This window comes from Terrapene carolina, unplaced genomic scaffold (assembly GCF_002925995.2).
Source record: "Terrapene carolina triunguis isolate 2854851 unplaced genomic scaffold, T_m_triunguis-2.0 Scaffold212, whole genome shotgun sequence".
Lineage (NCBI taxonomy): Eukaryota > Metazoa > Chordata > Testudines > Emydidae > Terrapene > Terrapene triunguis.
This window is the reverse complement of record NW_020664563.1, coordinates 5,067,641-5,081,582: the sequence shown is the minus strand read 5'-3', so window position 1 is coordinate 5,081,582 and position 13,942 is coordinate 5,067,641. Positions and strand designations below refer to the sequence as shown.

At 42.9% G+C, this 13,942-nt stretch overlaps 1 protein-coding gene across 3 annotated transcripts in view; it reads left to right on the top strand.

The window, feature by feature from the left end:
* Nucleotides 1–13,730, top strand: part of LOC112107415 (dynamin-3) — a 309,995-nt gene extending 296,265 nt beyond the window's left edge. For 2 of the 3 annotated variants that reach the window (XM_026656092.1, XM_026656090.1), the window contains one exon: nt 9,339–9,408. In XM_026656092.1, the coding sequence (XP_026511877.1) occupies nt 9,339–9,408 (70 nt within the window). Of the gene's footprint in view, nt 1–9,338; nt 9,409–13,422 lie in introns of those variants that run through there. The other variant, XM_026656091.1, reaches the window with a different exon arrangement.
* The last annotated feature ends 212 nt before the right edge of the window (nt 13,731–13,942 follow it).

Genomic DNA, 13,942 nt, shown 5'->3' with positions numbered 1-13,942 from the left:
TTCTATACAAACATTGCCTCAAAGAGCTGATGTTCTAAATCAGACTCAGCCTGAATGCACAAGCCATGGAGTGCAAGGTGCTCTTGCAGGAACAGGTATTGTAAGTTAAGGTGCTATTTAAAAGCATAATCAGCAATCCAGAATATACCCCATATGTGCCTGGGGACAAGTTAACTTGAACTTTGTGTTAATGAAAGGATTTTAAAAATGGTAATTTCCTGGGTTTTAAAGGGGAAAAAAGAACCTAAAGCATGACTGATTTCAGCTTTGCTTCCTATCAAAATCATATACACTGTGTTTAGCAGCCCCATGCCAAATCCTCGTAACTGTGTATTCATATACTTCATACTCCCGCATAACTCCAGTACTGCCAGTCCCAAGTATTCAAAAATCATGAGAATTAAAAACATGTGCGTACATTATTCCCTGTCTGATTTCTGTTTGAGCATTTAGGGGGAAGCCACCTCCTCCCAATTGATTTATCATTTCCAGTTCAAATTTCAAGCTCAGATGCCCTCACAGTAATGCAGTCCTCACCGCTGGGTGCTCAGAGAAGAAACTCCACTTACCTTCTCGTAACTCTCCAGGCAGGAGAACTGCCATTTTTGCTTCTCCATCCCCGCTCCCATGTCAACAATCTGCCAGCCCCTTGCCATCTTCCTTCCTGCCCACCCAGTTTGCTGCTCCCTTCACATTCCCACTCTGTGCTCCTAGACAGCCTCCCACCCCGTACATTCATCTGCCCCCATATTTTCCTTCCTTTTCTGTGTGTGTGTGTGTGTGTGTGTGTGTGTGTGTGTGTGTGAGAGAGAGAGAGAGAGAGAGAGAGAGAGAATGAATAGGGGAGAGGGCATATGGATCTGTCTATGCTGGGGTACTTTTCTAACTGGTTTTAAAACTGGTTCTGCAAAACCAGTAAGAGGCATAGTGTAGACCCATTTTAATGAACCAGTTGCAAGGCCCTCGAGATTCAGTAAAAGCAGGGCAGGCTGCCAGAAACATGGTCTACTCTACACCATTGCTCTAATTGGCTTGAAAATCAGTTTAGCTGAACCAATTTCAAAACTGGTTAGAAAATTCCCCTCGTGTAGACAGGCCTCGTGAGAGAATGGAGGGAGGGACTTGGGGAGCGAAATGGTATGAAGAGAGGAGAAAGGAGACGGAGGAGAAATGTACAGAGGGACAAATCTGGGGATAAGCAAGAGGTTAAGGGTACTAATTGGATGGTTGCCCTCAAACACTGCTGTGAACTCCTATGGTCCTGTCAGCTGACAACAGCTGGGAGGATGATTAATTTGCTTTATTATGTATGTTTTCAGCAAGAGACTTTTTGCCTCGTTAGCTTTTTTAAAAATGTACTGATTAGTAAAAGGAAGTGGTTTTTATTTTTAGCAACTCTCGACTTTAAAAAGGAAAGTGAAGGCAAACAATAGCGAATACTGTTTGCCAGGAATGCAGATGGGAAGCCAAAGGTGTGTTTTGTCTTCTGTATTTAATTAATAGCATAACATTTGTCATGAAGACCCTGTGCCTAGAGAAGGGGTGACCAACACAGGGCCTGTGGCTGGATCCAGTCCACTAGCTGTGTATGTGTGACCAGCATGCCACATTCTCATTGTGCAGAATCTCAGCTTTCATTTTTTAATGATAGTACATTTCTAACCTTCATGGTCATGAAGAAAGCCTTCTGAAGGTGAATCAAATGAAACCAATGCAGTCTTGCCTTCCTGAGTCTGCAGACAGCCTGATACAATGTGAAACCTTCTGTCCCCTACTAATCTCATACGAGTGTCAATTAAAACAACTTAAACAATTCAATATCTCATCTAATTAATTTCCTGCCATTGCAGGGGCCTCAAGCATAGGTGGCACCTCAGTCTCACCTGTTCTATACCTGTGGCACACAACAGCCGCTGAGTCCTCCTGAAGACTGAAAGGCATTAGTCTGATTTAAATTATTGGGCTCAATGTAGGGCTTTCTGGGTGAAATGTAATGGCCTGTTTTATGCAGGAGGTCAGACTAGATGGTCTGATGGTCCCTTCTGGCTTTAAACACTATGTCAGCATTAACTATGGCATTGATGATAATTTTAGTGGCTGTAGTGGGGAGAGAGCTAGGAGTGAGAATGGGGAATTGCATTTCATTCCTTGCAGCAGGGGTTCTAAAGATCTCATTAGCCCTCTCTGTACCCACATGCTCAATCTAGGGGTATGTCTACACTACAGGATTAATCCGAATTTAGATAATTCGAATTTGGGAAACAGGTTGTATAAATTCGATTGTGCGCGGCCACACTAAGCACCTTAATTCGGTTTTTAACCACATTAATTCGGTGGTGTGCGGCCACACTACCCCATTAATTTAAACACAGTAATTCGGTGGTGTGCGGCCACACTAACCCTAATTCGAATTAACAAAATCGATTTAGGCTCTACTCCGTTCGTCGAGGTGGAGTACAGAAATCGATTTAAAGGGCCCTTTAATTCGAATTAACTGGCTCTGTAGTGTGGACGGGTGAAGGGTTAATTCGGATTAACGCTGCTAAATCCGAATTAATCCCGTAGTGTAGACCAGGCCTAGGAAGCACATGCCTGGCTCCAGCCAAACCAGCCTCACGTGGCTGTGCAAGGCAGTGGGGAATCCTTACTGCCCTGGGTGATCCTATTGGGACTAGGGACAGACTAGCCCTAAATGTGTTTATTCATCTGTGTGCCCATTACATTCTCCTTCCCTCATCATTTTGTGGTGATTTTCACTCCCTCTATTGTCTCTGCTCTCCTCTGCCTGTTTTTCTCCTGCCCCTGGGCTTCAAGTCCTGCCCTATTCCTTGCTCCTTTCATCTGCATCATCCTTCATCATCCTCTTTCCATCTTTTTTTGGTCTCTTGTATTCTTTTCCCCCAGTCCCAAGTCTCTTTTCTCTTCCCTGCTGACCTCCTCTCCCAAAGTTCCTCTTGCTCCTGAACTGCAGGCCCAGAACCACCACTGTTGCTGTTGTTCCTTTCTGCAGCTTTGGCAGGGGCCAGGAGGGAGCATCTGAGAAGTGGAGATGCTGATGTGTGAACTGGGAAAACAGAAGAGGAATCTCTGGCTGTGGAGACATCCCGGGGTTTTATTAAACAGGGAGAAAATCCTCTTTTCAGTAAAACAGGCCAGGATGCTAGGACCGTCTCTCAATTAGGACAAGCCTGGGAAAATGGGTTTCAGGTCCCCCTAACAGACTGGAGATAGTGACTTATAGAAGAAGTGACTTTTGTTCCCCACCTAAAGAAAACAAATCATCTGTCTAACCTCTTTCCACTTTACAGTCTAAAATAAGCCTGGTCCACAAAGAGACTTGAATCCACATTAACAGTGAAACCTGGCTGAAGAACTGTTTCAATATTTTCTTTCTAAAAAGGTGCGAACATGGTTTCCAATCACAGTGTAGTCTGAGCCCAAGAGGCCGGGAACATAATGAACACTTGCCAATTTTATAGAAAAAAGTAAATAAAAAGCTGTTTACACCTCTGGAGCAATAGGAATATATTGTAAAATGCATCCACTTTCGTAAGTGCTCTGTGATGGTCATGGACAGACATGGATGTAAGTGGAAATGAAAGCCTTTTATTTAGAACTATGCTGGCTTTTCTTCTCAGTCCAGCGATGATCTTAAAGCAGGGCCTCTCACTGTAATTACAGCTATGCTTCACTAAAAGCATATTTTGTGGACTATGTCTCTAGAATGATAGCAGTTCTGAAAAGGCAGATGCTTGAAGAGTTCCCATATGGTTCTGATCGAGTTTTAAGTCTAGACTTGCTTTATTTAGTGACTTTTGCTCTGCATTTGTCTAGCTAAAGCTATTCGGAGCTCTCTTAAAACTGAAAAAAATGGAGTGTGCTCTTTAAGTTAAAAATGAAATAAACCTTTCTTATTTTTTAATTTTTGGGTGGAAGTAGAAGTTATCCCTTGTATAAAACCCCATTGAACTCTTCAAAGGAGGAGTCACTCCAGAAACATCAGGGAGTTATTAAATAGGATTTCATTGGTAAATTCTTTATGTTCTGCCTAATGTATGCTAGTTAGAAGTCCTGATTCTTTCTGCAGACTCGTTTACTCAACCCTAGGAACGAATGATCCCCTGCTCCTTCAGCACTAACTTTTACAAACACAGCATTTCTCTTTCAAAAAATGGCCCCAGCAGGCCACTAGCTAAAGGGGGCCAGGTTCTGGCGGTCTGCCCCAAAAGTTGAAACTTCAGTGAAAAGATTTGAGGCAACAGCTAAATAGGAATTACTGTAGAAATGACATTTTTATCTAAAAGGACTGTCTGATTCTGAATCTGCCCAGAAATCAACCTTTTGCACCCTGTGAACAGCAGTGAATCCAGTCCCAGAATATGAGAGAGTCTGATGGAAGCAGAAAAACTGTGGGCTCTGCTGTCTCTACCAATATCATCTCTTGGCTTCAGACTAAACATTTAATTGGGCTTAGTCACATATTTACTCATTGACATGGCAGCTAGCACAGCACACAGATCGTTTGGGTTTGTTTTTCTCTAATTTTCTTTTGATCTGAATGAGTTCAGAAGATTACAGCTCCCCCTGCTGCTAGTTGTAGTCTATAGATCACTGTAGTTTTAAGGGAACGTTAACGTGCAGAGAACGTTTGCGTAACCTTTGCTCACACTTCACACTAAAAAAACGGATTTTTACAGGCTGAAATCCATTGTTTCCTAAGAACTTTATTTTTCAGCTGATTTAGTCCGACTGAAAGAAGGAGGTGGCCCTAAGAAAGATGATCCTATGGGCTCAGCCAGCTATATTTACCAGGAATAATCCAGGACCTGGCTCTCTGCTCCGTTACACCAGTGTAACCGATTGCTGAAATTCCTCCCATTGTAAGTTCCAGGCCTAAAGTGAGGGAAAAGGAAAGAAGGCCTGTGTTGCAGGCCTGTCCTCCTGTGCTAGCAGTCCAGATTCCTTCAGACTAAGAAGGTGAAAACCTACTGAAAGCCAAAAAGTGGGCTTACACTCCCTATGCCTCCGGCCAAGGAAATCTGAGTGGGCTTAGCAGAATTAGATTTTTATTTTTTTATAATGTTGATGGATTATATTGATCTTTATTTTTAAGCATTTTTATCTATGTACATTTTCACAGTTGTGGGAAATTATGTGCAGGGTCAGAGTGTAATTATTCACTGACAGTAGGTGCTGAGATTCAAAAAGTTAAAATCGTCAAAACAGAAATGTCAACATCCCATGTCGACATGTACAAAATAAATGTCCTTAACTCAAACTCTGAAGTTTTCAAGCAGCATTTTCCTTACTTTGCCCATCTGTAAATTTATGTTGTTATTGAGGGAAATAATTTTTCTTTGGTCTGTGTGTGTCTGGGGAAATCAACATTTACCAACATTTCCTGATTAAAAATCTAATCCTTCCAAGCCTAGTGATCGGCAGCTTCCAGGCCTGCCCTTTTCGCTCCCTCCCTCTTCAACTCGTGTAAATCTTTGTAGCTCCACCGCAGTCAATGGAGCTAGGGCAGTTTACACCAGATGAGCATCTGGTCCTCTGTAGTGCATGCTGGCATCAGGATCAAAAGCTACAGATCCCAGCATTCAGGTACCCGCCTCTGGGAGGCTGCTAGACTAGGAGTTGCCTAGCATAACTGCTATGTTCAGTGGCTTGTGGACAGGGCCAGCTCCAGGCACCAGCGCAGCAAGCAGGTGCTTGGGGCGGCCAACGGACAGGAGCGGCACGTCCGGGTCTTCGGCGGTAATTCGGCGGCGGGTCCCTCAGTCCCTCTCGGAGGGAAGGACCGGCCGCCGAAGAATGAAGCGGCGGGGTAGAGCTGCTTCCGAAATGCTGCCAATCGCGGCTTTTTTTTTTTTTTCCGCCTCTTGGGGCTGCAAAAACGCTGGAACCAGCCCTGCTTGTGGAACCAGAGGGACTTCACAAGGAGGGAGCACTGCATTGTAGGCCAGTCGTGGAAGAAATAAGGCTGCGTACTGCTTTCGTGTATATAAACGAGGTGTAGAACAAGACAACCAAATTAATTTCACTGAGACCGAAACCAAATTGAAACCCAGGCCTCTATCTTACTGTGCCATCTAGTTTCTGACCAACCTAGTCTAAATGTAAATTTGAACACAAGAATTTGGAAGTACGATATTTGGATTCAGTGTACTGTCTTGTTCAAGTTTGTGCTGAGATACATTGCTGGTCTTATCTTTCACATTTAATATGAAGAAGCTGTATGAATTCTCTCTGTTTGTAAATTGTACACACATTAGTTGGTGTTTTCAGTAAGCTCTAAGCAATGCAACATGGTGAACTTCGACAAAGAAATAGTTTAATGTAATCCAGCACCAATGCAGAGCCTTACAAGTGGTTCTTTACAAAACTACAAATTTTGTAATCTGAGCTAACAAACCAACACTGAAGCTAGCTGAGAAGCATTCTTCTGTTAGAAAAATACACCATGAAGAAATTGCTGTTTAGGGGTTTTATTTTAGCTTGTTGATTTCCACTAGGATATCAGTTGGAGTCTGCCCCGTTTGTGTTCTGTGTTAGGGATTAAGATTCTCATTTCTCCACAGGGCAGTGTATTGAAATACAAGTTACACTTAAAGCAAGACAAACCTTTTCAAGCATAAACGTGCTTCAAATATTGAGTCCCAGTTCAAAGAATACTAACACTCATGCTTTTCATCTTCAAAGCACTTTTAGTGCCAGTAGGCCAGCTTCCAGTGAGGTCATTGGCAAAACTCACATTGGGTTCAGTAGAAGCAGAATCGGGCCCATTTATCCCATACGTCCCCCCCCCTGTGAGTTAGGGGAGCAGTCAGAGAGGTTGTGTGACTTGCTCACTGGGCATTAATGGCGTCACTGCTAGCAATGGATTTAGAACTCAGGAGTTCTTGTGCTCAGATCGCACTCCAGCCCTCTCTCAGAGCAGCTTTACTGACAGGCTTGGCAGGGTTCGACTTACATCAATATGGTGTAAGGAAGGCTGGGGTCCTGGCGGGGCAGAGCAGAGACCCTCAGCGGGGGCCGCAAGGAGGGCGACGAGTGCTGGGCTGCAGGGGGAGGCCACCCCGCTGCTGAATGACACCTGCCTGGTGACAGAGCCATTCAGCAGCAGGGTGGCCTCCACGGCAGCTGGTGGTTTGGGCTCCTCCTCACAGTCCTGGCTGAAGGTCTCTGCTCTGCCCCACCAGGACTTCAGCCGGGGGCGCATGCTGCCGGGAGCTCATCCTTCACCTTGCAGTCCTGCCTGGGAAACTTTGCTGCACCAGGACAGGACTGCAGCCAGCCACACATTTTGCTCCCTGGCGTCTTGAGCCCCTCAGTCGTGGTGCAGGGAGCTCCCTGTAGTCCTGCTCTTAGTGCTGGGAGCCCCCTACAGGCCAGCTGTCAGTACTGCCCTGCCCCACCCCATGTAAATTTCAACAACTACCCTACCCCACCCCATGAAATTTTCCACAACTGTAAAATAAAAATCAGAAAAGGTAAAAACCAATATTGATCATCCAAACTGCAAAAAAAATCGCATTCTGCTCAGCCTATACGCAGACATGTGGTGGCCTGGGTTGAATTAAAAAACAAAGGAAGAATTGACATTTCCTGCTTAATAAAATGGGGAGCAAAACCACCCTTTAAGAGTTGGGGAAGGGGCAGAATGTAGTGGAATAAAATGCAGCATAAAAACCCTGCTGGAGAGAGCTAAGCAACGAGCAAAGGAAGCTGATTGGCTGTGCAGAATAATCAGAACATGTATAAACAAAACTAGAAGCGAGCTGGGTGTGGCAGCAGGGAAATAAGAGGAGCCATCTGCAAGCCGAACTGTGCCAGTGTCCGGCTGTCTGGCATGGCAAGGGGGCGGGTGTCCATTTGCCAACTGTTTTTTGTTTGTACTGTTGAACAATACAAATAGACCCATCCAGGGAATCATCTTACAGCCGCATTTTTGTACTATGATCCCGTGTCATTGCTCTACAACCATGTTGTCCCATCTACGCAAACACAGACACCACTAACCATTCCAAGGAACCGCGCCCTGGCATGGTTAAACTTGGAATGGAGATGATCTCTCTAGGCATTTGCACGTGCCACATGCTGACCTGTCTTAGTTTTAGTAACATTCTCAGCCAATCAAATTCTTTTGCTGGAGAATGCAAAGCAACTGACTGATTTTGTCCTTGCACTTTATTCACTAGATTCATTCCCTCCCATGTGGCCCTGAGTGTGTAATAGTTTGCCCCTCCCCCCCATTCCACAAGAAAGAATAAAATCTTCAGAAACCCCTAGGAGAAGAGCAGAGGGAACCTTTGAACTCTGCAGCCAGCTCCAAATGACTCCCAGATCGGCACAAACTCTTTACACAAGTGCTCCCATTGAGTTCAAGTAAGAGAAACTTAATCCCGCATTGGAACTAGACCTATGAGTGAGCTAGCCACTAGGGGAAATGCCAGTGATTCTTTGAAGCAGAATCATTCATTTCATAAGGGCAATCATGAACATGTAGACCTACGCCCATGCTTCAGTTACTCCATGGGAGTAGCTTATTCACTTCAGTGGGGTTAAATGTGATTAAAGTTAAGCACAACAGTAGTAAAAGAAAACGTCCCCTGGAGTGAAGGACTGGACTATACTTGAGCTCTCCTAGTTGGGCTCCAGACTGATATGTATCTGTGTTCACACACCGTCTCTTACTTATGATTCCCACCACAACTTCTTAAGTCAAGAAGCGAACAGGTCTTGGCCTCACTGAGCCCTGTCGCATTGAACCCACTCAGTAGTCTTTTCCCAGCTCACCGTGTTTGCCACGTTACGGCAGGAGAACTGGGAGCTAACAAGTTAATGATCCCAGTGTTAGTTGCAAAGGCCAGTATTTTCAAAAGTTGCTTCTAAGCTCTAATTGAAGCAAATGGGAGCTTCAGGTGCACAACACTTTCTGGAAATCAGGCCCAAGTTTCCTCAAATTGGGCATCGCAATCCACAGCCACTTTTGAAAATTTGGCTCTAATTCTATTCTGTGCCTTTCTAAGCTGAGAGGGACATCTTACCAATCGACCTCTGAACCTTGTAAACAGAGAACAAACTGTTGGCTATTCCAGAGGGAGTATCTGTACTGCACATGGAGCTGTTCAGTGAACATTTTACCTTCTTACCTATTACAAATGCTTATGGGCTGTCCTTTTTCATTGTAATTGGAAGTAGAAATGCGACATATAGCTGCATGTGCATGTTATGCAGCAATAGCAATATTTTACAGCAGTGAAAAGGTTACAGATTCATACTCAGCGTTTCTGCTTGTTTCCTCTCTCTCTTTCTTTCTCTCTCTCTCTCTCTAGCCGAAGACCACCCCCTTCACCCACTCGGCCCACTGTAATTCGTCCATTAGACTCGTCCCTGTTAGATTAAGTGAAGTTTCTGGCATGTCATTAAATGCTAACCAAATGTATGGAAGCAACTCGCTTGATAACTGTTGCAATAACCAATGTATAGTCGCATGTATGGACATCTGTAGGCAAGTAACCAATTTTACTAATATACTCTGTCCATTCTGTATTGCTTATGGGGTCTGAAATGTCATGGAAAGGTCTGTGATGCCTAGACTTTCCCTCTTGCAAACAGCTGATTTCTTAGCTAGTGTATTGACATATATATTAATGCGGGCACTTGAGTGTTCCCGTTCTATACATTCAAACGGGGGCTTGCTGTACTGTGTGTTTGTGTTGACCAAGTGCATAGAGTTTGCCTCTTTCCCATTTCAAAGGGACATCTTGTTTTTATAAGTAGCTTCCAGGTTTCCGCATCAAATTGTTTAAAGAAAGGCTTTCTATAATTTGGATTATAGTTATACACATTTCCTTCCTTAAATGCCAACTGGGCTGAGAGAAACAATGTTGTCTGTAATTAAAAGCTCCTGCACGCCCCATAATTACACATGTCTTCATGTCTCTTTCACAAGCCTGCTGGATGGTTACTTTCACTATAATTTCTCAACATCAGAAGTTTTTAGTTTATGAAGAATGTTGCTAAGGAAAATAAGGCCATATATGGTGTGATGAGCTCCACTCTTTGTGTCCCTCTTTACAGGCCAAGGGGGGAGTCAGTCTTCTTTTTTAGTAACTGGTAAGAGCCAGATTCTAACCCCCTTGCTCACATTGGGTAGTATTTCCTCACATGAGCATTCCCACCGAACTCGATGGGAGCATGTGTGTAAACATAACACACCATGAGTAAGGGTATCAGAGTCTGGACTAAGTGGGTGGTATATTTGTCACTTCAGTGTGAGAAACTGGAACAGATTTAATATGTGAATGTCTAACTGAACCACCAATTCCTTACCCACTATTTGAATGATATTTTGACCCAAGTCACAAAGTTCAGATCTGAATTTGGATCTGAGCTTTCTTGGTAGTGAGTGCTGTTTGGATTGAGGATTTTGGTTGAAGCTGATCTCTCTTTTCAACCATTATTAAAACCCTGAGACAAAGTTACACTGTGTGAAGATTTTGCATTTTCATTCACTGAAATCCCCTGTGGCTTGGTACGATAGTCCCTTTATCCAACTAAAACAAGTGAGAAGTGATCAGCTATATATCCCGGCGATGTGTTATTTTAACAGCTGTTCCTTTTCAAGGGTCCTATTGTTTGTTATTTACAAAAAGCTTTATCTTAACTAGTTAACTTGCCATTTTAAATAGATCAGAAAATTTCCCTCCCTGGTGTAGAACAAATGAAGTGGACAGAATTAAACTAATTTGGCCTGATGTCTTCAGAAAGTATTTGCTGTTATTTTATTACAGTTAGAGTTCCTAAGGGAAGGCAGTTGGTGGTTATGAAGGCCATCACTATAATGAATCAATCTAAGAAATTCATGTATTGAAGCTGTATGTGGTGCTACAATACACAGTATCTCAGGGGTTGGGAGGGATCCTGTCAGAACCACAACCAGTGGGAATTTTGCCTGTTAAATATTCCCAGACTGCTGATTAAATAATAGCTGTGTCCACCACTGAAGCAAATTGTGTTTCTGCTACATAAGAGAGTTTAACTTGGGAAAGCAGCATTATTTGTATATTAGATTAATTTCCTGTCAAATTTATACTCAGAACACGCACCTGTAGAGTCTAGAGGTCAGTGTTTTAAGCACTGCAAAGATGGACTTTGGCACGTTGGTGATCTTAGTGAATTGCTAAAATGGCCAATGTTAATTTGAAGAACATGCTAAAATACTGAACAACAAACTTATAAAATCATCTTTAAAGTAAAAAGAAATTGCACCTTCTAAATTCAGTTGTGCTGTTTTGAACTACAGGAAAGTAAAAAATTACATTTCAACGATGTTTCTATGTTCTCTGCTCTTCAGTATTCTCTAATTTAATATGTAACATTATTATTAGAGGTATTTATATGGCACTATACTAGTAGGTGTATGCTTTACAGGCAAAACTTCTGTATTTATTATTTCCAAGTTTTAATTTGCAACCAACTTCTATTATAAAGCCCTATTTTAGCACCCTTTTAACTTTGACTTTGGAAACTAATTTGGCAAAAAAAATTGCAATTTTTTTTCAAAAAACACAGGAGAAAGTATCTAGTTAAATCTGCTTGAGACAGTGACATTTTAAAGAAAATAGACTGAAGTTAAGCCAAGTTATTAATAATTTTTGTTGTGGATAAATCTTAAACTGCCCACACATTGCCTGATTCTGAGTTCATGTATGCTGTTGTAAATCTAGAGTAACTCCACTGGAGTTACAGCAGAGTAAATTCTGCATAATGGAGATATAAATCAGGGCCCATAACATATTGGGCCTAATTCTCAACTGCCCTGCATTTTTGTAGCCATTTACTTCAGTGCAAAGTGGGTATAAAGAAATCAGAATGGGATAGCATCTGACACACAGTTGGCACTGAAGTGAATGGCTACAAAAGGTGAGAATTGGGCTCGTTTTTAATCAGTCACTAAGAAATGCATATTTCATCACAGTGCAGCAACCTTAAATCTGACCCAAAATAAAGAGCATTCTTTCATCAGTAATCTCAAAATATAAACACTACAAAACTCTTCTGGAAGGAAGCACAGCATTTATATATGTGGGCATTAATCAGCCTCAAGTGCAAATCCACATACTCTGATAATTTTACCTTAAGTTGATAGTTATGCATTTTTCAGAGTAAACTACGTTTCTCAGGAAAAAGCAATTCTAAATACTTTACCAAAAAAGTCTACCGCCAGTTGATACAGATTCATCTTATAATCATAGTTCATGTTTGTCAGCATGGCAATCTGCGGAACTGGACTCTTCATTCCTACTCACCCTGATTCCGTTTAGTTTCACCCTACCCCCACAATGTTCTCACCAGAAACATCCCTGGCAGCAGCTCACTCTGCACTGGAAGGACAGCTGGGCAGCTCACCAGTACTTCTCCCTAGATCTGCCAGTAGGGGAGTGGCTGTCTGAGAAAGGTAACCTTTCCCTCCGCAGACTGAAGGCACCTCTACAATGGCGTGCTAAGCCTGAGATCCCATAGCCCAGACACACAGCCAGGGGGACTGTTGTCCCTTCATTAGACTGGCTCTAGAAAAGCTCAGAAGACTGTAGAGGATGATTCTCTTCCTGCAGTTAACTTAAAAGGAATGAAGGGCTGGGGGAGTTTGTCTGGCTGTGTGTGTGTGGAGAGATGGATCAGAGACTTCTCACGTCAGTGATCTCCATTCCATTCCTTATTGAGCAGTGTCCATGTGATTGGATGACCACTTCTAGTTTGGCTTCAGGCTGGTGCGCATCCATTATTTTGTTTAGGCGAAGCCTAACTCTCAGCATGGATAGTGTATTGTGCCTTGCATAGTCATGGTTGACCTTACAGCTGAGGAGGTGGAATGTGCTTGCTTGTGTCATAAGTAGCTCTCAGTTTTGTAACCCTGAGGGATCCTACTACACCTTCCTAAGACAAGGAGTGTCTGTGAAATGAAAAGGAAGGCTTAGCTCTAGTAAATACGTATTTACTTCATTGCCTGTCTTATTGCACTTTCTGAATAAGCCTCTTATAAAAGAGACTTCTATTATATTAAGGGAGACGTGTTTGTTTTGTACAATGCCATCTTGTGTTATACTAGAACATAGAAAATATTCTACTCTATATTGCAAGCCTCTATTTAAAACTATGTGCATACAGTACAGAGAGATTATTAGATAGATCTATTTGTCTTTAGAATTGAAGACCACTCAATTGAATGCAGACCTGTTTTGCACTGATGGTATTGCTGAGGTGGTTCACCCTCTGCATTGGTCTTACATGAGGCTCATGTCCTGCTTTTGTCTTTGATCACCCTATGCCGTGCTCTGCATGTAATACAGTAGAACTGCTTCTTTTTGTAAATGAATATCATTCTGCCTGTCTTTCCTCTTGCTTTGTCTCCAGGCGAGTGGATACAGATGGCTTCTCCCGTCCAGACAGTCCAACGCACTTGCTTGATATGTGATTTGTTCCATGTTGCCGGCTGTTTGTTTTGTTCCCGGTTTGTGTTTTATCCCTCTCTACTTTTCCAGAATGATGTACACAGCGGCGGCGTTTTGTGAGGAGCAAGTGCTCACTTTTTCTCTGAATGTTGCTCTGTATGTTAATGGCCTCATTAATATGAGCCACAACACCTGCCATTGGTTTTGCGGTATGTAAATGATTACTGGCATGGACTTTTGCACACTGTGACTGGATCTCTGGATCCTCAGTCATTACCGAAGGTCTCCTATGCCTGCTGTAAAAATGTCGCACTGCATTTCTGAACCTGAAATAAAGGTAAACACTGGCTGGGTGTTTGTTACTTTCTGGATGTGATCTAGAGCCTCGCCTCTCTTTCAACATGATCATGCCACATTCCTTCAGTGTGTTTTGTCTTCTTTTGAAGAGCTGACCTTCTGGCATTCCAAAGGGAGATTCCAGT